General features: G+C 46.3%; 1 protein-coding gene, 1 long non-coding RNA gene and 1 other non-coding gene across 10 annotated transcripts; 2 read left to right on the top strand and 1 right to left on the bottom strand.

The window, feature by feature from the left end:
• Positions 1-753: 753 nt before the first annotated feature.
• Positions 754-19,547, bottom strand: SMARCC2 (SWI/SNF related, matrix associated, actin dependent regulator of chromatin subfamily c member 2). 7 transcript variants are annotated; one of them, XM_016165760.2, is made up of 29 exons: positions 19,366-19,547; positions 17,175-17,294; positions 16,469-16,554; positions 15,940-16,021; positions 15,755-15,847; positions 15,067-15,136; positions 14,765-14,834; positions 13,966-14,041; positions 13,671-13,802; positions 13,450-13,565; positions 12,970-13,094; positions 11,894-11,953; positions 11,703-11,740; positions 11,300-11,430; positions 10,960-11,031; positions 9,121-9,234; positions 8,511-8,664; positions 7,737-7,829; positions 7,385-7,504; positions 7,225-7,287; positions 6,666-6,924; positions 6,276-6,437; positions 5,931-5,995; positions 5,562-5,697; positions 5,316-5,482; positions 4,783-4,917; positions 3,406-3,787; positions 2,669-3,094; positions 754-2,117 (listed from the first exon to the last, which is right to left on the bottom strand). In XM_016165760.2, exons 1-29 carry the CDS (start codon positions 19,474-19,476, stop codon positions 2,041-2,043), a joined length of 3,735 nt encoding a protein of 1,244 aa, XP_016021246.1. In that variant the 5' UTR covers positions 19,477-19,547; the 3' UTR covers positions 754-2,040. The 7 variants fall into 7 exon arrangements, with proteins under 7 accessions (XP_016021246.1, XP_016021252.1, XP_016021247.1 ...); XM_016165766.2 differs by having other exon boundaries at positions 3,011-3,094; XM_016165761.2 differs by having other exon boundaries at positions 7,385-7,501; positions 19,366-19,532.
• Positions 19,548-19,685: 138 nt separating this feature from the next.
• Positions 19,686-25,652, top strand: LOC107521250. Of its 2 annotated transcripts, XR_001599516.2 has the most exons (3): positions 19,686-20,212; positions 22,185-22,300; positions 24,423-25,652. It is a non-coding gene; the product is annotated as an uncharacterized LOC107521250 (long non-coding RNA). The 2 variants fall into 2 exon arrangements; XR_004955543.1 differs by lacking the exon at positions 22,185-22,300 and having other exon boundaries at positions 19,688-20,212.
• TRNAS-CGA lies at positions 20,315-20,396 on the top strand. Its single transcript has one exon. It is a non-coding gene; the product is annotated as a tRNA-Ser (tRNA).
• Positions 25,653-26,356: the final 704 nt, after the last annotated feature.

Genomic DNA, 26,356 nt, shown 5'->3' with positions numbered 1-26,356 from the left:
GCAGTTCTGCTTTCCTTTCTGAGCAGGCTGAAGGGGAGGAGAGTCCTGGGTCAGTGGACCAGGGGCTGGGGAAAGCTGGAAAGGGCTTGTTGGAGCTATCTTTGCCTCACTGAAATGCTGGCCCCATTCACTGATGCTACAGAGGCCACCCCTTGGGGGATTAGGAAAGCCATAAATCCCTGTGAGACCAAAGCTGGCTATCCTTGTTCCAGTCCACATCAGGCCGAGTCCCCTCCTAGCCCTCTAGCTCCTCAAACTCATCCCGTACCCTGCCAGGCACTGTGGGCCTTTTGTGGAGGCGATTCTGAGAGTGTTTACTAGAGCTAAAGCCAGGCCATATTAGAGCACTGCCTGAGCCTGTCTGTTACCACAGCAGGGCTAAAGGCCAGTAATAACAGAAGTAGGTGAAATGTCTGCCTTCTCCCCACCTAATAAGGCAAGAAATGAAGCTACTACATCTGAAAGGATAAAGTATATAAAATCTCCTGGTTGTGAAGATGTCCTTCCAAGATTAAAATAGCTATTTTTAGGACAGGTGAGAGCCTCTGCTCAGCTTCTGCACCAGTGCACAGTCCGGACAGTTGTGCTGCCTTTGGCCTGTTTAGAGAGGGCCAGTGTCTTTGGGCCTGTGGCTTGCAGAGTGCCTCTCCAGCCCAAATGCATGCCCTGGGAAGGACTCCAGGAATGCTGCCTCCAGCCCAATTCCCCAGCCTTACAGCCACAGGTAAGAGAACACAGAAGGCATCCACAAGATAAAACTGAAAGCAAATTAATTTATAAAAAAAAAAAAGAAAAGAAAATTTACAGAAAACTTTTGAACAGAAGAAAGGTGCCAAGACACAGAGGAAGAGAAATATGGGGATGTGAGGGATAAAAGGGCCTGGTAGGAGGGACCAGGAATTGGTGGAGAGCCTGGAATCATGTTTGCCTTCATGAGAGCAGTACAGGAAGCACTGGAATCTGGAGAGCAGAGCTGAGCTGCAAGCTGGGGGTCAGCACTACCCTAGGTTGGGCACCCCTGCCTCCACTGCCTCCACATCCCAGGGAATCCCTAGCCACCAGTCAAGGTTCCGATGGTCTTGGTGGGAAAGGGAAGAGATCAGGGGGGTGATCCACCAAGTCATAAGAAGGAGGTGCTTAAGTGCTTCTTGAAAATTTCAGGTTTTTAAAACTTCCCATCCTCTTCTAGCTGCCCTCTCCATGTCTTTGAGGAGCCCACTGATAGAACCCAGGGAGGAGGAAGAAGAGCCCTGAATGCTCTGTTCTCAATTACCTAACACAGGAATCCCCAAAAATATGTTTCCCCACCAAATACAACACGCTGACATCAACTACGCCGGTGATTTAACACAAAACTGACATTCAGAGGGAAAGGGGTCATTGGCTGAGCTGGGATGGCCTAGAACAGCAATACTGAGGAAGCAGCATGAGATTAGTAGGAATAAACAGGGTGGGGTGGCTTGAGGAGGTTCTGAAATGACTGTCACTAACAAGGGGCTGGAGGAGACCTGTTCTGCACCCTATTCTATCCTCAGAGCTCTCCCCAGAACCTTAATTCCCCTTTCCTAAAACAGTCACCTCCCTCCTCCAAAAATATGTAAAAGTTGAACATTTTTTTTTAGTGGGTGGAGGGGGCTCCAATGAGGCTTTTTAAAAATCTACTTCCTTTAAAAGGGCTTAATTTTTTTTTCATCAATAAAAAATGCAGTAGTTTTGAGAGGGTGCACCCTCAGACGTGGTTAATTAGAATCTTGTAGAAACACCTTCCCCCAGCCCTTCCTTTGAGGGCAGCATCCCCATCCTATCCTCTATCCTCTCCCAGACATTAGAAAGATCTTTTAACAGAAGTCCTCAAATAATCTGATATAAAAATGCATGCCCATGACGGGCATGGTGGGAGCTTTGGAAGGGCAGGAGGAGCTTTCCTTACGTAGTGATGAACTCTCCAGGCTGGGGAAGGGTCCCAGTGGTGGGGGGAGGGCTGTTCCTGGAACCTTGATCTCCATGTGGGGTGAGGGAGAGAGATGTCTAGCTGGTTCATCACTGTGGAGGTGGCACAGGGGTGACTGTGCCTGGGCTCGGGGCTGTGGGATCTGGAGGCAGAGAGGTGCCTGAGTCTGTGGAGAAAAGGAAGATGAATCAGCTAGGGTGAGCAAGAGAGAAGGCTTCAGACCCAGGCCACCACAAACAGAACTGGGCATGGCATGCAATGGGTGGGTAGATGAATGAGGTACCCACAAAGTACAACTTTCTTTCCCCAACACCCTTTCCCACCTCACAATGGGAAAACTGGGAGACCCCAAATCATCCTCCTGCCCCCAAGGGAACTAACTCTAAATGGGGCTTTTGAACGTGGTGGGGACAAGCAAAAGGGATGCTAAATCATGCAAAACAGGTAGCTCTTTCAAGTTTACAACTGAGATGCTCTTTGCCACAGGACTCCTTGGTTACCCACCAGTGAAAGGCCCCAACGTCATCCCAGAGGTGGCAGCTGCCAGGCTGGGGAATGGTGGAGGACGGCCAGAGACGCCTTTCCTCCTGTATTCTAATTTACTAGAGTGCTCAAAAAGGATTGTGGAAGCTCTAGTACCTGAGCCCTTCCCCACCTGCCCTCCATCCCTCGTTGACCCCTATCCCTCACCCTTCTCCCCTCCAGGACCCTTCTCACCTGGCAGTGGGCTGGCACTGGGCAGGAGGTTGCCCTGAACAGCTGCCACAATGGCAGGGCTCTGGGCTGCGGCGGATCCGAGCCCCGGCCCGAGAGGCAAGGAAGATGGCATGGTGGTGGTCGCCGGCAGGTTAGGATGTAGAGGGTTCGCCATGGACACAGGCAGGTTAGGTGGGGGGAGAGTGCCCGGGGCAAACGGGAGATGGTGGTGATGCCCATGCAGGTTAGGAGGAGGGGGAACGTTAATACTGATGGAGTCAGCTAGACTACCAAATGGGATGATGGATGGAGCAGGAGGAGGAGGAGGCGGCATGCCAAAAGGCAAACCCAAAGGAGCATTACCCGCCACGCCTGGGTGCCCGCTGCCTGGCACTGCCCCTGGCATCATTGAGGGAGGAGTTTGTTGGTTGGGAAACGGTGAGGGGCCTGGGAACAAAGAGGAGAAATCAAAGTTAGAGGCGGAAAATTTCACTTTCATAGGATAATCAAGTCACTCCTAAGTACCACCTTCCCTTTTCCTGACACCAGAATTAGTGGTAAATTCTTGGAACAAAATTCCAAAGATCTGAATCTGGGGAGGGATCCCTGATAGCTTAGAGATGTAACAGAGGTGGGCCCATCTGTAGAAACTAAGGCCGATCCCCATCTCTAGTCCTATCATGTATCCCCTTGGAGGGGAAATGGAACATTCACCTGGATTCCTCTAGTCAGCAAGAGTTCCAGAACCCATCACTTACCATGGGGTCCAGGGGGTGGTACCCCTGGTGGGCCTGCCCCAGGCTGGGGGGCTCCAGCTGTTTGCTGTTGCTGTGGCCCTGCAGTTGACCCTGCCTGCCCAATCTGATCAGAGGGGCCCAAGCTTCCAGGAGGGGCCCCACTGCCAGCAGGAGCAGGGGCCACAGAGGCTGGAGCCATAGCCAAGCCGTGGACCGTGGGTGGCCCAGCAGCACCTGTAGGTGGGATAGGCTGGGAGCCTGGGGGCAGGGCTGGTGGTGGCTGCTGCTGCTGTTGGTGCATTTGTTGGAAGTGCTGCTGCCGGGCTCTCATCTCCGCATACTTCAACTGCTCCATGTGAAAGGCTTGTCTGTCGGCCAGGAGCTGCTGCCTCTGATACTCCAGCTGCCAGTGCCAGTTGAATACCCACATTCAGAAGATCTCAAAGGCAAATGCCCTTGCCCCCTGCTCTGTCTCCTGACAAGCCCAGCCTCTCATTCTGGCAGTTCCCCACATTAAATCTAAATCACGTGCTTGGGTGTTCTCTGTCCCTCCCTAACCCTCCCCTCATCTTTTGGCTGCCCATATAGCTTCTGACTGCAAAGGAGTTAATCTAGGGGTGGTCCTTGCTCATTTCAGCTCCACAGCTTTGAACTTGTCGTTAATTTAATTTGGAAAACCTTCCAGTCCTCTTAATTCATGTTCTTTTCTTCCTTAAAAATTGGCTAAAAATTCACCATTTTCAGGAAGCCAACCCAGATCAGCTCAATAACTTCTGAGATATTGGCACTTACTCTGTTATCTCTTCAGGACTTATATATTTGATTTAAAATCTCTTAATTTGAATTTGTCAAATATTTTAAGCATTGTTTTTGATGTCTCGATATTGTATATATGATATTGCCAACTAAACTGTAAGTTCTCTGAGGGCAGAATCCCTGTCTTCTATTTCTTTTTATGATTTCTCAAAGTGATCCATACCTTGTTCTTCCCATCTCCTTTCCAAGTTTACCCCCTGGATCTGAAGACTCTATCCTCTCATCATCCCTTAATCCTGTTCAATCACTCAGCAAACATTTATTAAGAGTCTACTACGGGCCATGCACTGTTCACGGACCTGTAGATGCAGTAATCAAAAACAGACTAAGATCTCTGCTTCATGGAAGAGCTGACATTCTGTGAGACTTTAGTGTCGAGGCTTCACCTGTGGGCCACTTGTCCTTAACTGCCTGGTGCTGGCTCTTCCTTCCCTGGCCTGGGCTGCTCCCCTCTGCTTTGTCTGTCTCAGGATTTCTCCTCTGTTGCTGCCCCCTCCCCGCTACTCCACTCTCAAATGAGGCTCTGCTCAGCACTGAGGTGGGACCCTGGGCTCCACTGACTTCCTCAGGGACATTACTCACTGCTTCTCGCTCCCGGTCCATGATCGTCTCTAGTTCCTCAAAGTGCCGAAGTTTAATTTCTAACTTTTTCATCTGAGTTTCTACCAGCAGGGCCACCAGAGATTTGATCTTTCTCTCCTCAACGGCAGCCAAGTGCTAGGGAAGGAGAAATGGGATGGCGTGTTAGTGGGAGGACCAAGCTGAAAACATTCCAGGGCAGAGAAAGGTAGGGTGGAGGCTGGCAAGTTTTAAGAAAGAACTTGCTGTGGTCATAACCCAGAGAGTAGCGCAGGCTAGATATTTTTGAAAGAACATAAAGGAAAGGAAAGTGTGGCAAAGGATAAGACAAGATCAGAGGGTGCAGGGTGCAAGTCCAAGGTCAAAGCATAAAAAACTTAGAACAGTGATGACCAACTTTCCCTCTCAGAATACAAAGAAAAAGGAAATGGCCAGCATTATTTAAGGGCTGAGCAAAGACAGATTTCCTCCAGGTGAAGTGAGATCAGAGAAGAAGGTATCTTCTTCCTGGGGTCTTCTGGGTCTCTGGTCCTCACCTTGGCCTTTACGGCAGCAGCAGCCAGGGCAGCGGCAGCAGCAGTGGACAGATTGCCCTCACCGATGTCCCGCTCCACCTTGGTCTTCCTTTCCCCTTCCGACTCCACCACTTCCTTCAGCACTTCCTCCTGCCCCTCCTTTGGCTCCTTTTCCTTCTCAGGGTCAACTGGGCCAGGAACAGACTTATTAGTCCTATATCCTCCCTTCTCTCTCCTGAACTTCAACCACCCTGCTGGGAAGCTCACCTATGGGGTCCCCATCACTCTTCTCTGACTCCTTCTCACTGTCACCTTCCTTCCCTTTCTCTTCATCCTTTTTGGGAGCCTCGCTGGTCTTCTCCTTTGCTTCCTCCTCTACAGCCCCAACTCCTTCTCGGGGTTCCTAGAGTCCCAGGGAAAGAAGAGTAGAGGTTATCAGGGTGGCTGGTTTCTCACACAAAGGGCCCAGACGGGAACTGAATTTACACCTCTTACTTGGGAGGTGATCTGGCTTCAGGAGAAGCCCCACCCAAGTTTAGCCCTCGCCTGCTTGAGCTGGACTAACCCAGCCCTCCATCACCACGGTGCCATACCTGACCCTCCCCACTTTCCCAGCCCAGGTCAATCCCACTATACCTTGGGCTCCTTCTTCTCCTCTGTGGCCTGGCCTTCCGCCCGTGCCTCGTCAGTCCCGCTCTCCTCTGGGCCCGTGGGAAGAGAAAATGGGAAATGTCTGATATAGTCTATTTGTACATTTATACAGTCTGTTTTCCATAGCTCCTTCTTCTAGCCAAAATCTTAGTAAGAGGACCAACCGGGAGGCATAACCCCTAAGGTAAAGTCCTAGGGGAAAAAAACACCCACCAATCTCCCATTCGTATTATAACCTGAGGCCAACCCAGGGCAGGGATGTTACAGGGAGGCCAAGGGGCTCTGGTTCTTGGTGGAAGACGAGAAACCTGAGGACTTTCCAGGCCTTACCAATACGCTCAGGCTCATCAGAGGTGGTTCCAGCAATGCCACTGCTTTCTAGACCGAAGGCTGGGTCTGCCTTGCCTGTCACTTTTGCCGCTTCTTCCACTTTCCGAACATGAGCCTCCACCAAGGCTGTGGGTACCTCTTCCTTCATTTTGGAGAACTCTTCTGCAAGACCCAGAGAGGATGAGGCTGGGAGTGGGGGCAGGTAGGCAGTTCTGGCTACCCCAATGAAAGCCCATCTCTTCATCTAGACCAGCATGGAGCTAGACAGGTGCCTGAGCTGATGCCAGCAGAAGACAAGGTCAGTGGGACAGCCAGACTTCAGGGGATTTCAAGGTCTGAGTACCCAGCCCTTCAAATGCAAACTAAGAGGCCTGAACCCTTCCACCTTACCTAGAGCCGACTTCGCAGCAGCAGAGGCGACTCGAGGATCGACGACAGAAGCCAGGAAGGCAACTGTGCTCATAACAGGGTTGCCTGACTGACTAAAAGGGATGGGCTGATAGGCCAGGGGGCCCAGAGAGGCCTCTGAGTCCTCCAGGTATGGGTCTTCAATGGGAAGACGAAGAAAATGCAAGATGCACTCGTCCTGAGTGCGGCTTCCCACATGCTCTGATACTTTGTTCCAATCATCTTTGTACATTTCCAGTGCCTGGTGGTGGTGGAAGAGATACAACTTTGCTTACTTAGTCACCTCGAAGGTCAACTCCCCCCATCTTTCTAAGGGTAGCTACTAAAGCTCTGTGTTGTGGTATTTGTGTTCTCTGCAACACCCAAGGGGAACTTTCAAGGAGCACTAAGAAAGGATATAAAGTTAAGGAAATGACCCAAATCCCTGGCCTGGAGCTGTTCCCTGAGGCAGGAGAGACAGGCACTCTCCCCACTCACAAGTGTGCCTGGCATCCCAGCCACCTCTGTTTTCATAAAACTTTCCTTTCCTTGCCCCAGTTACCTCCAGGAGGAGCAGTGTCTCCTGTTCTGTCCACTCTCGAGTTGCACTGGCCGCAGCTTTGCTCTGCAGGGGAAACACAGGCAGGTTAGAGAGAGGAGCCTGTGACCTCTGGAGAGTGAAGGTGCTCTAGCCCTGAGTCGGCCCGCCCACATCTCCACACCTTGGAGGGGATGTTCTTCTTTGTGTACATGTCTGTGCGCAGGCCAAAGTTCTGCATGTCTGTTGGTTTCTCTTTGCCTTTGTCAGGGAAGTTGAGCATTTGTTGGGAAGCAGAAGTCTGCTATTTGTGGAGGGAAAGAAAGAGGTGAGGACAAGTGAACACCAGGAGCCAGGGGCAGACAGAGAGAGAAAACAGACAGAAGGAGCTTTCTTCCCAAAGCCAGAGACACCCCTGGATGGGACTTCCTCTCTCACTGCTGTAGCTCCTTTGCTCTCATGTCTCTTCTTCTCCGGCAGGGGCCCCCCAATAAAGGGGCAAATAAGAAGCCCAGCAGGGTCTACACCCCACCTACCAGCTCTGGCTTGCCCTTAGCGGTCTCTGGTACCAGGTCATCCAGCTCTTTGCCCTTCCGCCCAGCCTTGGTATCAGCATCAACCTGGCGGCCCTGGGGGACAGAGCTTGGCGTCATGGAGGCTGGGCAGGAAATGACCAGGCCAAGGCCCTAGAGGCCTCGAGACCAAATGCTGGGTGGCCCGCAAGCTCTGGGGGCACTCATGCCAGTGTTCCATGTTCCCTTAATGATTAATTAGATTTGTAGTTGGCATGATATCCATTTGTATTTACATATATCTTTACAAGTTCTCTTAGGAGCTGGACAATTAGGTTCTAATCCTAGATTTAGTACTCAGTGACCTTGGGCAAGCCACATAACCTTTCTCCTCTTAATTTTTGTAATGTATGAAATGGAAGTGGAAAAATGGAAGTGATAATAATTATGAGGCAAAATGAAAAAATGCTAGAAACATGATAAAGTCAAAAAATTTCATGCAACTTAGTTTTAAACCATTTTTCTCTATCTGTTCCATCCCCTACATTAGTCTGTCTGCTCCTTGAGGACAAGAGCAACTCCTCTTCTCCCTTAGCAAGTCCTCGAAGTCTTAAGGACAGAAGCTGAGAGGGGGTATTAAACACCCGGGGCTGAGTCCTGTCGCCCTTTGCATCCCATGGAAAAGAAAGAAGCCTCAAAACACTCCTGAACCATTACCCTAAAAAACCAGAAAAAGAAAAGTCGAAAGAAGCCCAATTTTACCCAACGCCACCCTGTCCCCACAGCCCCTCACTCTACCTGCGGGGTCTTGGGCTGCAGAGGCACCAACCCTGAAGGTGTGTCTGCCAAGACATGGAAGTGAGAAGTGGGTGGAGGCCCCATTGGTGTTGGTCGACTCTCAGCATCCACCTGGTAGTTAATAAGACCCCACTGTTCTAGGAAGGCATGGACCCTGTGAGGAGAAAGGCAGAGACAGGGTCACAGGATGAGAAAGATACACGAGTGGGAGGGCTGGGGGCAGTGGTGAAGGCCTAAAGCTACCTTTCTCTGGCCCTCTTATCTCTGCTCATTCTAGTCCCTGGACATCTCATCTCCTCCCACAACATAAATGCCAGTGACACCCAAGTCTGCACTTCCAGCTAGGACTTTTATCTATATCTACCTACCTACTAAACATCTCTTCCTGGACAGCTAATAAAATCAAACCAGAATCCTTCAACTACGGATGGGCTTTCTCCTTTCGTCCACACTCAGACAGTGCTACTGCCATGTCCTCAAGTCATTTTCTATAGAGGTGTTTTTTCCTGCTCATTCCCTTATATTCCTTGCTGGCAACTTTACTTTCGCCAAGAGACATCTGTGGGCAGACATCCTGACGCACCCCATTCCTCTTGTTTTCAAGACCTACCTCATGATGGCACAGACATCACCCGCTAGGTTTCTGCGGCAGGCAGTGGAGGTGAGGTACTCCTGGGGGTTTAGCCGGTAAGTGTCAATCATGAAGTTTCGATAGGCCAGGTAGCTTAGAAGAAAGAGAGAGAACAATGAGCTTATAAAATGTCTGTCTGTTGAGGGCTAAAGGGTAGGAAAATGATAAAAGAGCTAATAACTCCTCCTGTGCAAAAAGACAGAAAAGAATGGCCCGCTCAACTCATTATGCAAAGTAGGTCTATTATGTGCTAGACACCAGGGGTTCAAACACTGCTTACATTTTCCTTGATGGGGTTTTTAGTTAAATGAATTATGTCCTTGGATATACTTGGGAATGTTTCATCCAACTTTTATTTTATTTATTTTTCATTCAACTTTTAAACAAAGAATCAAAGTTTAAAAAAGAAGCCCTTATTTCCAAATGCAGATGTTAAAGTGAACTCTGTATCCATGCATCTAGCTAGTCAGTATGATATGGTATAAAGAAGAATATGCTTTGAAAATGGAAAGATCTAAGTTCAAATTCCAGTTCTACCATGATAGCCTTGGGCAAGTTACTTAAATTTTTAATCTCGGTTTCTTCATCTGTAAAATGGAGTGTCTACTAAGGATTAGAAAGATCTGTGAGATCTAGTACAGTGCCAGACATATATTGTAGGAGCTCAAAAAATGGTAGCTGTAGTGTGGTATAGTGTAAAATTTGAGACCATGAACCAGACTAAAGGATTCAGATCTTGGTGTTACTACTTACTTACTAGCTCTGTGACCTTAAGCAAATTACTTGATCCCTCTATAACTCGGTTTGCTAATCAGTAAACTGGAGATTATAACAGGACCTACATCCAAAGCTGATGTGAGATTAAACTAGTCAATGTATGTAAGACACAGGCTAGTGCCTAAGAGAGAGCAAACTCTCAATAAATGTAGACAATTATCATCGTTTACTATTTTATACCAAGAGTGCAAAGTGTTCTAGTTCCAACCCGGCCTGCAGATCATGTTGAACTCATGTCACCTGATCATTACTTCCTTTTTCCCTAGAGATAGCAAGACTTCTCCACACACACTGTTTTCCCCAGGGAGAAAAGAAAAGCATCACCAGGCTACAGGGAAAAAAACATGGTGGGAAGGGAAGGTGGCCCCAGAGAGGAAAATCTGAGGATCAGCTGGGAAGCAAGCTTGTTCGGGTCTCAGGGGACCTTGGCTCAGCACTCAGTCTCAGAGTCCCATCATGATATTGATCCTGGAGCATCCCAAACCCGAGAAGACTGCCATCTCATCAAAAGCCAAGCAGGTCTGGCCTGAGGCAACACCATGAAGGACATGAAGACTTCTGAGCCCTGAGCCCACAATACCTAACACTCTCTCCAGAGAGCCCTCTCCATCCCTTAATTCACAGACTTGGGTTTTCTCCTCTCATTTTTCTATCAAAACCTATTCTCAGGGACCAGCCTGGTAACAGTCACTTACATTTTAGTTAAAGCTATAACTTAAGCTCACGATACGTGAACTTTGGATAATATCAGTAATTATGGATTGAAACACTCTATACCCAGTTAAAAAAAAAACCAGAGGGACTAGAGCTGGTACTGTTTTATACAGAAAAGCATGTTTAATATTGTTCCTGGGCAAATCATAGAGTGCATGCGCCTGTGGTCACAGTGCTGGGCTGGGGCTGCCTATCATCTGTATAAGCCTCACATGGTGCCTGGCTCACAGGAGCTCAAGAAATGTTCGCTAAACTGGATGTTGCTGGATCAGGAGGAGTGAATGGGGATAGGGGGAGAAAGAGACTCATGAGCTGAGATTTCCTTACATTTCTGGAGTCTTGGACTTGTTTTTGCCGTTGAAGAACTCGGGGAGAGCCCTTCGCTCAATGGCATGAACACTGCAAGAGAAACCAGAATGGATTCAGAAGGTACTCGTGCAAAGAGAGGAGCCCCAAAGAGAGGAAAAGCCTAGACGGTGGGGTGAGCAAACAGTTGGAGACAGCAGAAAGAAATTCGACATTTGGGGAGAACTTTGTGCCAGGGCTCCCTTTAAAATTGAAGTGTACCCCAGAAGAAATAATTTATTTGGAGGCAAAAGGAGGAATAACACGTTGATCCTAAGAGGCAGGGAGATAAGGATTCAGTGAGAAGTTGGAGCAACAATACCTATTATAGTCAAACCAGGCCGCGTAGCTAGGAATGATGATGTGGTGGGTCTGTTCAGTTACGTTATCCTCATGCAGGTCCGGATTCTTGGTCTGCTCCCCCTTGTTCCCCGTACTGTTCTCATCCTCATCCTACGAGTACGGAGGCTGCTGGACACTCAGCATTTCTATTTGCCCTTAGCAACCCCCTGCTTCTCCCACACCCCAGATTTATACACACTAAAGATGAGTGTGGAAGAAAAAGGTATGGGCCCCAGGACTTGAAAAGGGTCAGTTTTAAGCAATAGCAAGAATTAGTCTAGTACAAGAAAAGTTTGGGCAGTGGAAAGTTCTGGGCAGAGGAAACTTTATAATCACAAATCAGAATCACATAGAGAGGTAGGGCCTCTCTAAACTGGCTCCACCTTGCCCGTGTTCTCCATGCTTTCATCCTCCTGTTCATCTGAAAGAGAGAGACAACAAGATAGAAGTCTAGAGCCTCCTCAGGGGCTGAGAAAAGTCCTACTTCCTGAAAAGCCCCCACAGGCTGGGGGATAGTAGTGAATGACCTCCCCTCCTTCAGGCTGACTGCATTGCCCCAAGGCTCCCCTCTTACCCAAGTCAGTCATGGTGCCTCCTTTGACTGGGGCTGACTCTGAGTCCTTTTTAGTGTTGACTGCCAGAAAAGAGTCATTTTATCAGACAAGTTCTGCCTAACATCAAGCCCGCACTTCTCTGATGTTAACAGTTCTAGAGCTCTCACTTGCTCCAAACACTTTATTTGATCACAAAATACAGTAACTTCCTACAGTCATAATCATTCTAGGGCTTGAAACTCACTTGCCACTCTTCCCCCTTCCCCAAACAAAAATTCATTTAACTTTTTCCTATAAAGAAGCATCTTCTATTCTATGGACATTCATGACTCATTCTCATCTTTGATAGGCCCTTATCTCCATCTGTGTGTCTGCTAGTTCTAATGGACTGAGACAGAGTCTGACCAAGTCACTCTTCAGAGGAGTGGCTGGATCTTAAATATTTTTGAAAGTGAAGGACACTTTCCTCAGCTGAATCCATACACAAAAGCTTAAGAGAAAACACAAGAGAGAGCTGCTCTGACTGATGACGGTGGGAGCTAGAACTTGGCCCCCTTTACCCCAATTATGAAATATACTCCTGGACATTTGGAGCTAATCTACACAATACAGTTTATAAACCAATACTGGAGAGCAATGATCTCCAAAGTGGGGTTCGCACATAGGATACACAAGGTGGTCCACTAGAATACAGGAGGAGTGTTTCAGAACTTCTCTTTATTTTTTAATCTTATCCTTTACATTTTCTCATTTAAGATAATGTTCACATGCGTTTTATAGTGTTCCTAAAGAAGTAGTTTAATGGTCCAAGTACATAATTTGTGTTCAGATATATTCTGAGGGGGGATGCAAAATAAAAAAAAAATCTGGAGACAACTACTGCTAGGCATGAAGCACAGTCCACAACTCAAATGTGGATGTGAAGTTAGCTAACTGTCCCTGATGATGAAAATAATTTCAATAACCAGCTAAATTGAAGGCAAAGGTCCTGTAGACCTAGAGCTGGGCTTGGGAAATCTGCCCACTCAGGGGGTTTGAGAGAGTAGGGGCAGGATGGGGAATGGGGGTGGGCCCACGAGCTAGGCCTGGCTCATACCTGTTTTGGGCAATGTCACCTCTTCTACATTGGGGACCGGTGAGGGCTCATCCATGTCCTTTGTCAGGTCTTCTTGCTCCTCTTCTCTATGGCCACGCTTGGACTTGGTATAAGGTGTTGAGGGACTGGGAAGGAAAAAGAGTAAGAGAACCCAGTCATCCTTGGACAAGGAGTCTCTGAAGGTATGGCTCAAGTGAAGGGAAGCAAGAGAGAATTCCGAGGATAGAGCTGTGAAGCCAGTCGCCTCAGAGTAATGGGAAGTGGCCAAGGCCTTCTTTTGGAGATAAAGCTCTCTGTGAGTTTACTAGTGGCTGGGATCAGAACTAACAACTGGGCAGCTAAAGAAGATCTCCTCATCCCCCTGTCTCAGGATAGCAGCAGGACAGGGCCAGGTGGTTATGGGAAGGGTTTTGTCCTTCCTTCTTTCAACATGGTGTGGAGAAAACGGTAAAGAGTGGGTCAGGTTAGGGGCTGACATACCCTTTTTTAGCATTTTTCTTCTTAGCTTCTGGGGTTGGTGAAGGAGAAGGGGAGCGCTTCCTCTTTTTATAGTTCCCCCCCTTCTTGTCCCGTCGATCTGAATCTGGGCTGTTCACCTACAAATTAGAGAATTAGGGCAAATGTCAGCCAATAATCTCCAGTGAAAAGTTGTTTTGAAATTTACGCTAATGGCTCAAGGAAGAAAAAAGAGGACTTTTCACCTCATCTGTCAATGTCTTGGCTGAAATCTTCTTTCGGCGGGAGACAGGGTTTTTGTCATCATTTACTTCATAGTCTTCCTCATTCATCCATTCATTGAAGGTATCTGTGTCTAGGATCCACTTTGCATGAACCTAAAGTACAAAGGCAGACTGCTAAAGAGAAGCCTAGAAGCCAAAGTCCTCTCTGTGAATCCTTGACAGAAAAGCCCAAAGCCACAGAAGCCTCTGTTTCACCTCCAAAAAGTGGTCTGGTCCTAGCACTCTTTAGGGGGCAGAAGGGACAGGAAAAACTTACCTTCCTAGGTTTCTCAGGAGTTGGAGCATCTTCCACAGATGCTTCAATTTCACTGGCAGGGATCCATGTGTCATAACTTCCATGGGAAATTCAGCAGGAAGTAGAATCAATGAGATTGAGTTGTGGAAAAGAAAAGTATATTTTACCTTTTCCTTTCACAAAAAGTAATGGGTTGTTGGGTTATTTTTTGGTATAATCATCTTTCCAGTTAATAATGGAATTTTCTTATTATAAGGTAGTAAAAACAATTACAAAATATTTTAAAAATTAAAGAAAGAAAGAAAAGGATCACCCTAATACCTGCTTGTGACATTCAGTATATATTTCTGCACAATTTGATTTTATATAATTGCAACTAGACTGGACTTATTTTTCACCCTACTTTTTTGGATTTAATATTCATCTATAAATTATCCATGTTATTTTTGTAAGTTTAAAGTGCACAATAACCCACTGAGTATACATACAAATTGGCTGAAACATTTTCCCACTGTTAGACGTTTACATTGTTTCTAATATTTACTTATCAAAAACTATACTGGGATAACTGTTTCACATACAAAGCCCCAAACCTTTTAGTAAGTCCAAACCTCTCCCAAGGCAGAGGAGTTGCATAACAGGGGGAAGGAGAACAAATTAACGAGCCTAAAAATAACCCTAAAATATAATAAAATAAAAATTTAAAAATAATAAATTTAAATTTAAAAACCCAAAATAACTCCTTGTTGCTTTGCTATAAGTTCTAGGGCTTCTCAGTCTGACTCTTGTACTTATACCTGCCCCAGAAACCTATCCTCACCTGTCAGGATAGTAGCCCCAGTGCAGAAGAACCTGCTTATCCCTCTTCATGACTGGTCGTACCCATTCCTCTGGGGATAGAGACAGAGCAGGGAGAGATATAAGCTAAAGGGGTACAAAAAAAAAAATAATTCTGTATACAACTCCTGTTGTAGTAGGGGACCTGGAAAGAGGAACATAAGGTGCTAAGAGGATTCAGGGTTGAAAGAAGAGAGGAGCCCAGGTACCATATGGGATCTGAGCAGTCCTCCACCTCCTAGTCCAAGCCATTCACTGCAGTGGCCACAAAAAGCCAAGTCTCACCTTCTTCTAGGTTTCCTGGGACAGGATAAACAACATGGGAGGCATTGTTCTTATCCTCAGTAACCGTTCCCTGGATGGCACAAAGAAAAGCAGATAAATATGGTCCCCTCCACATTACTCAGGGGTGTAAATAAACCAAAGAAGATTTAAGCACAGATCTGCCTTATATTGTGCTCAGAATGGTATTAGAGTTCGTTTGCTTTCTCTAAGCACACACCAGCTAAGTGGCAGTGGGAAACAGTTGGGATTGTGCTAATAATGAAGAAAAGTCAAAGAATTAAAAATTGCTACAAATAATCCTTCTGAATAGATAATCTACACACGGGAAATGTAAAGCTGAGTATATGTTTCTAGCAATGACATCTGCTTCTTATTCTAGAGTTTCAAAGAGAAAAGATTTCATTTCTGTGAAATCGGGAAATCTCTAGCTCAGTGGAGATGCTTTTCCCCCGAGGGCCAAGGCACTAGAGACTTCTATTGATCTAGTGATCCAAACCTATCAAGACTGGGAAATGGGAGGAGCAAGACAAAGAAAAAGTGGCTCAAGGCTTCAAATCTCGTCATTTTTCAAGTAGGTAGAGCTACCAGTGCAGCAGGAAACATGGCACCTCAGGGCTGCTTGCTAAATGGAAAACATCAGGAAAAGAGTCATGTAGTTTCCAAAAGTTCTCCTGACCCACCCACTCACTTGGTGTCTCTTGATAATGTCCTTTAATTTTCCCAGCAGTTTGGGTTCAATTTCTGGGCACAGGAAAATGTTTGGTCGAGACAGGCAATTATTCTGTGGAGAAAAGAAACAGATGGAATGAAATTATGGAGGAGTGTTTTAGATTCCTATTGAGGGAAGGGAGATGGATAATTCTTGACTATTACCTGCACCAAGGACTTCTCAATGGTCATGAACATTTCCACGTTGCGGTCCATGCGTGATGGATTCTGGAAGTCGTAACGCCGCCTTGTAAAGAGGCGATAATCTAATGAGTGGTATAGCTCAGGTCTGGGGATGAAGTTAGGGTACATGACTTTTTACCATGGGAAATTGGGAGGCAATTCCACTCATGGTTATTGCCAAAAATCGCCTGGGACCTGGGGTTCACAGATCTCAACTCACTTTGTACTTAGTCCAAAAGGACAAAGAGAAGCTTGTGATGCCAACCTAAGAATCTCTTTTCCTCTACAACACATACGCTGATGCACACTCATACTCACTCTTGGACACTTATTTTGGGTCTGACTCTGAGCCATTTTTCTGACCTAGCAAGTTAGGCCTACTGACCTAACCAAGTAAGAGACTCATAAGATTGTCTACCTATGCCCTCATACCCCAGAAAGATCCCAAGGAATCAGAGGAGGAAATTCCCTCTAAACTAAATGTAAGAAGAGTATAGAGAGAGCATCTCACCATCCCTGGTCACTCTTGAATTTGTAGGCAGCTGCAAGTATGTGGCACAGGGAGCCTCCTGCTTTGAAATCTAGGAAACATTTGATCTACAAAATTAAGACAGGGAAGAAGTATGTGAGAGTTACATCCTAAATTCTCTTATTACTTAACAAACCTTTCACAAAATCCCATGGTGAACTAATCTCCCTCTCAAAGCTGGAATTCTTTAACCTCTGTGCCACTGTAACGTGTAGCCTGAAGAGGGGAGAGAAAGAAACCAACACTCACAAAGCCCCACCTTGTGCCAAGTACTTAACTGGGTTACCTCACTGACCACCACAGAAACCCTACAATGTAGATATATTAATCCCACCTAGAGATGAAGTAAACTCAAGATTCAAAAGGATTGAATGATTTGCCCAAGATCACAGAGACACCAAGAGGCAGAGCCGGGATTCAAACACAAGCCTGTGCAAATCCAAATCTCATATACCCTTTTAATCATGCCATGAAAGTTTCATGCACTGAGCTCTGACACTCTGAGATAATCTGTTGCACACAGTATTACTAAAATAAAGGGAATGGGGACTAGGCCATGGCAGTAATGCCCTGACCGGGGATAGGGATGGTAAAAAATTATCCAAATATTGAAAATTATGAAATTTACAAACCAAAACGAAAACACCCTCTCTAGTTTGGAGGATTCTTCCCTTGCTTTTGCACTCACCGGCAGTTTAGTGAGAGGTGCATTGCTGACATGTTTGCCAAAAACTTCTTCCTGAAATTGTAGCAACTGTACAACCAGGCTAGACAAGGATTTGTTGGTGGGTGGTTCAGCTTGAATATACTGGGGAAAGAAAGGGAAAGAAAAGTAGACCCCAGATAAATTGTTCACTATTTTTCTTATTTCTTCCCTGGGAGCTCTGTGAGCATCTGTAGCAGAGAAAATTATGTCTTCTTCCCCTACATGTCTAGTTTTTATAAAGAAAATGGCAGAAGGGAGGCCCTCTATGTCCCTAACCAGGAAGTTGCAATTCTACTGCCCCCAGCCCAAGGTGCCAGTGTTAGGTGCTGAGAACAACGGGGCTTCCTAATCTTCCTCAGGTACATCCTGAAATTAAAGAGTTACAAGACCCTGTTCTCTAGCCGACAGCACTGATGGTTGTAAAATTCTGAAGGTTCTTTGAGTTCAGGCCATGGAAGCAATACCTTTGAGGCTCTAAGCAAGACAATGGTGTATATCTTGGTGTAACTTTGTGGAAGACCAAGATTCCCTCTCCAATGTGGCCTAATAAGAAAGGTGCAAGACCTCATTTGCAAGGGCAAACAGACTGAGAGTGAGTCTGGGCAAATAGAGAGTGAACTCGTGCATTCTGCTTCTGCTAGGAGCAGGGCACAAACGTCTTTGCAGGCCCTCCTAGATAGCAAGGGCCAGCTACTAACTAGCCTGGTGGGGAAGAGCAAGACAACATGTCTTTTTTGTGGAAACCTTATCTGAGACAAGGAACCCTGGGCCTTCTTAAACATTTCCATATTATGCTACCTAGCATCCTAGCCTTCTATTCTAATTTAAAATTGAGCCAGAAAGCTACTTTCCCTTTACCTTTTGACCCCTGTTTCCTCAACCCTAATTACAGAGTGCTCCTCTCAGTGGGAGGTATAAAGAGATCTTGAAGGAAAAGGTAAATAACAAAGAGCCAAGAGCTAGAAAGCTGAACCAGGTCACAGGCTGTCAGTCCCCCCAGGGCCAGAGACTAAGCCCCTAGACTGATCTCCCTTCCGAGGGGTCAAAGGTAGAAGCCTGAGAACCAGAGCCCCATGCAGGGGAACATACAAGCCACTGACCCAGTAGCTGTCTGTCAGAACTCTGATATCCAGAGAGACCTCCAAGTGCAGGGACAGGCTCATAACCAGGAACAGAGGGGCGGTCTCCTAAACCACTTAATATACTTCTGACAGGCTGCAAAGCTAGGCAGGAAGAACTAGGGAGCTGAAGGAAAGCCAGAAAGAGAACCCCTCTCTGGGGATAGTGAGAAGGGAGAAAGGCAGACCATCTTCAGAGAAAAACCATATGTTTAGATGTTCCTTTCAACAAGACCTAAAGACAAAGACAACACCAGAAAAAGGTTCGGTAGAAAGGAAAGGTAAGGCTTCTTGAACCCTTTGTTCACTACTTTATTATGACCAGTTATGGGGTGGGGGGCTAAAGATATAGTGTCCTAGCCTCTGAACCCTAAACCTAAGGCAATTCAAGGCCAGATAGTGGGGTGACTTCCCTGTGAAGCTGAGGAATGGTTTAAGAAGGGGTCACTGTCAAGGAACTCCTATATCCTGGCTCCCAAAAGAGGTTTTCTTGCTTCTTGAATAAAGGTAGGGGACGAGCAGTAGAGGCAGGTGATCTCAGGGTGGGGGCCTTTTTCAGGCTGATGGAGCAGCCAAGGGCCTGTTTACCCTCCAGCTTTCATCATCTCTCTCTGAACGTACACAAAGCACCAAGGAGGCCTCAGCCCTGCTGGTACCTGGCTCCGTGGGGGGCTGTGGCGGGCACACTGGGGTGGGGTGGGGGGGATCGACACCCGGTCCACCCTTGGCCGTCTCTCCCAGTTAAAAGCCCGAAAGGCGTCAGATCAGGGGAGGGTGGGCTGCTTGCACAGGGTCCCTCAGGGGCAGTGGAGAAAAAACAGGGGCAGAGGGCGCAGCAGTGGGGGCGGGGGCTGGAAACCGAGACCGGGGACCGGGGGAGGGGGGACGGAAAGAAGCTGGGGGAGGGGCGCGGGCAGGAGAGCGCGCTGGGGGCCGCTCCGGAGGCCGCGGGGGAGGGGCCGCGGGACGCCGGAGGGTGGGCAGGATCCGGGGGCGCTGCGGGGCCGCGGTCCCTTTGTCCCGCCCCCGGTCCCCGCGCGGCCCTGCCCGCGTACCTTCTTGTAGTTTTTGCCGAGCCAAAGCCGCACGTTGTCGAACTGGGTCACGGTGTCCGCAGCCTCGTAGTACTTCACGTTGGGGCCGCCGTCCTTCTTCCGCACCGCCATCTTCTCGGGCTCGGGCCCCGCCGCCGCCGCCGCCGCCCGCCCCGCTCAGCTCAGCTCCCGCCTCCTCCGCCTCCTCCTCCGCCCGCCTCCCGCCGCCTCCCGCCGCCGCGGCCGCCGCCTCCCGCTGCCTAGGCCGGGCCCGGCCCCGCACAGCGCCCCCTGCCGGCCGACCGGGCCGGCGGCGGGGCGCGGGGCGCGGGACCCACCCTGGCGGCCTCCCGGGCGGCGGCGGCGGCGACCGAGGGAGCCTTGGGGAGGTGGCTCCTTCCTGGAGGGGGCGCCCACTCTCCTGAGATCGCTCTTGACCTGACGCGAATCCTTTTCTCTTTTTGCCTTTCAGCCGGGAAGTGGCACCTCTCTATTCTACTCCAAGGGGATGTCCGTCGCTTGAGACGTCCCCAGCTTCCAGTGGTCGTCACCTTGCACATTCCTAACCTTACCGAGACCCTGATCCCAAGGAAGCTCAGACCCTTTTCCCCAAGATTTTTCTTCCTTTCATCCTACTCCAGGAGTTCCCCGTTTAAACTTCCTGAGTCTCTCTCACCCCTAACGCCTTGTCCCAGCACTTCTTACCCGAGGAGTTCCCTAGTCGCCACCCTGCGGGCCAACCCCTTTCCTCCAGCTGCTTCCTCTGAAGGCCTCGCCATCGCCTCCTAAATACTTTGCGCTCCTTGAGACCCCGAATCTTCGCTGGGCGGGAGACCCTTTCTTTTCCTTTGAGTGGCATAGGGGAGAGGTAAGAAGTAGGAATCACAGGGTGTATATATGTGTTTGGGGTTCGGCTTCCCCGCAGTGCGGACCTCTTCTGTTAGTGTGAGGCAGAGCGCGGTTTTTGGGAGTCACGGTGGCCGAGTGGTTAAGGCGTTGGACTCGAAATCCAATGGGGTTTCCCCGCACAGGTTCGAATCCTGTTCGTGACGTGTATTTTTTTTTTCTGCCCGCCACCCCCGCCCCCCCTTTCAGAACGTGTAAAGGGAATCCCTTGTTTTCACACGTGCCTTTGCTACACTGCCATTTCTGCCTCGGAAATAGAAGCTGTAAGGTCTCACCCCTGATTTGGGGTGGGGTGGGGTGGGGTGGGGTGGGGGGGCGGTGAGGGTGATCTTGGAAGCTTAATTATACACTACTGTATGACGGCTAGGATACAAGGCACTGTAAGAGTTCTGTAACTTCAGGTTTGCTAGCAGATCATTGGCATACATTGATTCATGCTTTTAGGAGGGACTAACAAAGGATTTGAAGAAAGGTTTTTTGTTTGGGAATGTAAATGCCTGTTGTGCTGTAAAGAGTTAAAATTGATTTTTCTAGGAAAAGAATGCATCTCTGGATTTTATGACCAAAAGTCACATCTTGTTTGATTACCAATGTAGACCCAGGAAACAGGGACAGGGAATTCTCTAGTTTTGATTTCCTCGAGGTGACCCTCAGGTATCACAGAGGGAGGGGGAGTAGCCTACTGAAACAAACTGCAGATCCGGCTGCAGCTAGTGTGGGAAGTAACTGCCACTTTTTATTGAGTGCACATTGTGTGCCAGGCACTGTTCTAAATTTTCTGTGTATTAACCAAGCTAGGGAATTAACCCTTTCTCTAAACTGTCATGCTGCTGTACTCACTTCACCCAGTTCTTCCTATCCCACAATTCCTGATTGTGGGGAATATCTTGGACATTTGTGGAGGATGTTCTTTTTGTATTTCATTTCTTGCACAACAGCATCTTCTCCAGGAAGGATCCCCAAAGGACGGTGGATTTCATGGTAACTCATAGAGCTTTCTACACAATTTACTTTGGAGTTTCCTACCTTCATACCTTTCCTCATGCTGTTCTTTCCAGGATCACCCTCATCACTGCCTCCTTTCCCACTATACGATCACTTTCTATCCTGGACATCCTTTTACCCCCTTCCTCTTTGACGCACTTGATTACCCCAGCTGGAACCTATCAGGCTCCAACCACCATCCACTACATTGCATGCAAGGCATCTCCTTTGACATGCCTCTGCAAAAATTAAAAACAAAGTGTATTTGTTCTACCCCTTAAATGTCTCAAATCTACTTTTCTCAGGGGTGAGTGCAGGCTGGACCCACCACTTGCTGGAGCCTTCATTTGGAAATAGGAGTAATTGCGAGGACTACAGGAGTTAACACATGTAAAGCTGCACTAAAGCATTTGCACGGTTGCCGGAGACCTTAAACCTTTCCATAGCTGCTTTTGGTGTTTCATGACCTGTTCTCTTCTCTCTCACCATCCTTCCACATTCTCTGCATTACCTCTACTGGCATTCTTTTAGTTCCTGGTACAGGTTTGTTTATGCTGTTCTCTGCCTGCAATAATCTTTCTCATTCTCACCTTCTTCTCAGTCTCTACTTATGTGTCGGTTCTCCTGGGAATCTTCTCCAACCACTACATCCTACACCCTGATTTTATTATATGAAGTCTTTCTTCTCTAGAATATAAATTCTTGGCACATATAAGCTGCTCAATAAAAAAGGAATTTTGTTGAGTAAATGGATGTTTTTCTAGTAATATGTACATGTTTTAATCTTCACTCAGACTGGACTGTAAGCTTCTTGGGAGTTAGGACTATGCATTTTATTTGTAGCTCCTCTACTAGGTCTTACACATAGATGTGGTCAAATACGTACTGTAATATAATCTACTTGGCTCAGTACTCAGCTTCCTACCATCCCATTTTGCACATGCCTTCAGATATTTGGAGAGCCAAGACCAATAGTAACCAGCAGAGGGCAACCAACAACTGCTGTGAAGGGGAAGTTCCAAGGTTTACAAAATGGACGATCTGGGCTGAGGAGAAACGGGCAGAGGTTGGTTGTACCTGGGAGATCCTACCTTTTGCTCTCAAATGCTTCCTTTGTAACTTTCAGGGATGAGAAACCAAGGCTTCAAACTTGCATGAACAGTAGATAATTTCAAATTTTTACCATACCTACAGCCCACCCCAATTCTCCAATTCTTTCATCTTTCCCCTTCCATCCCAACAAATCCTGTCTCTTTGTGTTGTACAATCCTGTCTCTTTGTGTTGTATATCAGCACACCCCGCCATTCTTACATATTTATTACATTCTACTCACTGGTATTCTTTAGGTTCTGGTTCAGTATTTGGCTTCCCTCATCTACTTGCCCTAAGTTACCTTCTCCATCTAGGCTTGCAATCCCACTCATTTCAACCTAAGGGATGTTCCATAAATAACCTTCAACACCTTCAAGTTCTACTCCATTGGATCAGTCCTTTTCAGAACAAAAATACACCTTCACTTAACACTTCCAAACCAGTCTTCTACTTCCTTTTATTTTTGAATAAAATGTATACCCTATCCCTCCAGCTCCATATAATCTTAATTCCCTGTGGTAGAAACCTTTGCTGTTTGAAATCACTGATTTCTTAATGTGTTTCAGAGACACTGTACTGTTTCTCCATCTCATGTTTTTCTCCCTCCTTCTGTGGAATTCTACCAAAACTTCATTCTTTTCCTTCCTCCAAGACAAAAACCCCAAGCCACCATTCCAGGCATGGCTTTTCAGCCAAACCACAGTCCTGTATCTCCAACCGTCTATATACCTGCATAGCTAACCTGTCACCTAAAACACAAAACTTTTCTTCCTTTCAACATTTTCCCATGTTTCTACTCTTCTCAATTCCATCCAGTTTCTAACCTTAAGAATTGTCTGACATTTTTTCTCCAATGGCCTTGCAGTTTTACCATATTTAAATCTCTAAAACACTACTTTCATTTGTATTATTTATTCCCCTGTCCAGGAACTTCAACGCTCCATCTGATCAAATGCATGCTCCTATTATCAATACACCCTGCCTAAACGCTTTTTTTTTTTTTTTTTTCAACCCTTCTGTTAAGATACACTAATTTAATCAGGCTGGGCATTTCCCTGTGACAGCCTTGTTCCTTCTCTCTCAGGAAGCTCTTTTACCTTATAATCAACTAGCCAATGCCACTCTATAATGATGAAAGCTACAAATTCAGATCATAATAAAAATTTATTTTATGTGACTAAAAAGCTAATGTAGGGGAATCTAACACAAGAACTTAATATTATCCCCTTGCAAGTTGTTGACTTGTTCCAAATGTTTGGATCTCTGCAGTTTATCCAGCAAAGCAAAACTCATCAGAGGACTTGAGCTGAAATGATCTCAACTGACGCTTATTTCAGGAATGCTGTCATTGTACAAAACATTTCTGGAACTCCTTCACAGCTAGTTATGAGCCGCATTTAAATGATTCATTACTTCACAATTACTTTTTTAAAAAGCTGACACATTAGCCAACTTTATCATTTAATCTATTTTCCAGATTTTGTTCTAGATTACTTCTGGAATTCCCCCAGGTCCCATTCTTAGCTTTCTTCCTGTTCTCCTTTGTTTACATTAATTCCTAGAATTTACATTAATTCCTAGAATTTCTCCATCACCTCTGGGCAGGTAACTCCCAAATCCACATCTTTAACCCTAACTTCTTGGTATTAAGCTCTAAATTCGCATTTCCATTTACTAGCTAAACACCTCTATGTGGAAGCACTTCCAACACAATGTTCCCCATATAAGCTCATTACTTCACCCCTGAAACCTGCTCAGCCTCTCCTCCCTACTCAGGTTAATGACACTGTCTTCTCATTCACACACACTAGAAACCTGTTTATCTGTGACTTATCTTTGGTAATGTGCCCCTTGTTAAGTGCGGTGGTTAGGAGCTCAGGCTCTGGAATGACTTTCTGGGTTAAAATCCCAATTCTAATTGCTGTGTGAATTATGTCCTTTGTCTCAGTTTTCCTACATAGAAAATGGAGAAATGGAGATGATAATAGTGCATTTTGATAAAGTTAGGATGACTAGATAGTTAATACATAGAATAGTAAATGTTCAATCTGGCTGTTACCCCCTTTACTCACAGCCAATATCTGATCCTCTTCAGATCTCTGCTCCAATGATTCTTCTGAGAAGCGTTCCCTCCTGTGTCCTGACAGGTAAGTAGTTGACCCCTTTCCTCCTCGTTGTACATTGTACTTAGTCCTTATCTATTAATAACCAACTATTTGTTATTTGTTTGAGTGCATCTACTAAGCTGTAAATTCCTTTGAAGACTTGTTTATTATTTGTGTATCTCAAATGCCTAGCACATCTGGCACATGACAGGCGTGCTACAAATGTTGGCTGAGTGAACTTAATCAATTAATAAGGCCTATCAGTTTTTCTCCCTAGATGTCTATTATCCTCCCTTCCTGCTCTACTTCAAACTCTAATTTTCTCTTGAATGAATTACTGCAAAGCTTACTAATGCTACCAATTTTCACTGTCTTCCTATTGCTACTAGAATCATGAGTTAGAAGTCACTTCTCAAAAACTTACCTATAAAACTAAAGTACAAATTCCCTGCTATGTATGGTTCCCGGACTGGATCCAGCATTGGATAAAAAATAGCTCTAAAAGTACTTTTCTTGGGACAATTGGAAATGAGAATAGAGGTTTATATTAGATTTAAGGACATATTATTAATTTTAAGTGCTTGTAATTTTGGCAATGTATAAAATGTTCTGATTTTTCAAATCTGTACACTTAAGTAAAAAATTAAACCAACCGATCCTCTACGTTTCCCTGCCCAATCTCCTGACCTTTAAAGTCTAGAATGAGCTGACAAACTTTCTATAAAGAATCAAATAGCAAATACTTTAGGCTCTGTGGGCCATAGTTCTGTGTTAACTACTCAACTTTGCTGTTATAATCTAAAAGCAGCCATAGACAACACATAAACATGGCTGTGTTCCAAAATAACTACAAAAGTAGACAGCAGGATGCAAGCTGTAGTTTGCCATAGAACAAATACTTCTGAAAAAGTCTTTCCTGGTACCCATCAGAATCAGTGGCTTTATCTGCCCCCTGCTTACATATTGCTTATAAATCCACTTACCACATTATGTCTTATCATATACTCATCACCATTATGGAGCCAGTCAGCCTTTGAAGGTAAATGCCATTTTGCCACTCCCTTATCCCCACCCTAGTGAGTTCCTTACAGAATAGATAGTTAATGAATACTGTTTCCAAAAACCACATCTACCCTAAAAGGTACTATTCATGACATTCAAAGGAATGAGCAGCAGGTTCTGAAAGTAATTCTGAAGGAAATCCAAAAAAAAAAAAAAAAGCACTATTGGTATTACTAGAGTGTATATATTGCCCTCATGCTCTCTATTGTGATGTGTTCATCTTCATTTCAGAATCAGACCTTGTGGGTATGAATGTGTAGTAGACTCAAGTGGCACAGGAATGCCCTTATACCTTTTAACCCTATTAGAGTATCTAGAATACTATTAGGTTTACATTAGGTGCATGATAAATGCTCAACATCAATTTAAAATATAGTTCTGGGAGGCAAGAATGTTTTCTTTTTCTCATGACTGGAAGGTGGCAGCAAAAAAAGGGTTTATCCAGGTTTGACAACCACAGCAGGTAATCGTTCCGGGTTCCCTTACTTTGGTTAACTTTCCTGGTTAAACTGAGACATTGGAGTGTAGAAGCTTCCCTGCCTGCAATGGAATCCTAGATTCCCAGGGAAAGGTTGGACAAGGGAGAAAGGTGCATGTTTATCTTTTGTGGAAAGTGTCCCAAAAACTCAGGAGCACTTAGGGAAGACATGGAATTTGGGGTACAGGCACCCTGGAAGAACACAATTCAGACCACTGGAGACAGAGTGTTGGCTGCTACAGAAAACAGGAAGGAAGAACTTAGGAGGGCACACAAGGCAAAGATGTGACGTGCCCACTACTCGCAGACAGACAACCTCCTGAAACAGGTTAGTTCCAAGACAAGATTAGGTTACAAACCAAGGGAGAAGTAAGGGGATTTAAG

This window comes from Rousettus aegyptiacus, unplaced genomic scaffold, assembly GCF_014176215.1.
Source record: "Rousettus aegyptiacus isolate mRouAeg1 unplaced genomic scaffold, mRouAeg1.p scaffold_m13_p_2, whole genome shotgun sequence".
Classification (NCBI taxonomy): domain Eukaryota; kingdom Metazoa; phylum Chordata; class Mammalia; order Chiroptera; family Pteropodidae; genus Rousettus; species Rousettus aegyptiacus.
This window is presented reverse-complemented; position numbering and strand designations above follow the sequence as displayed.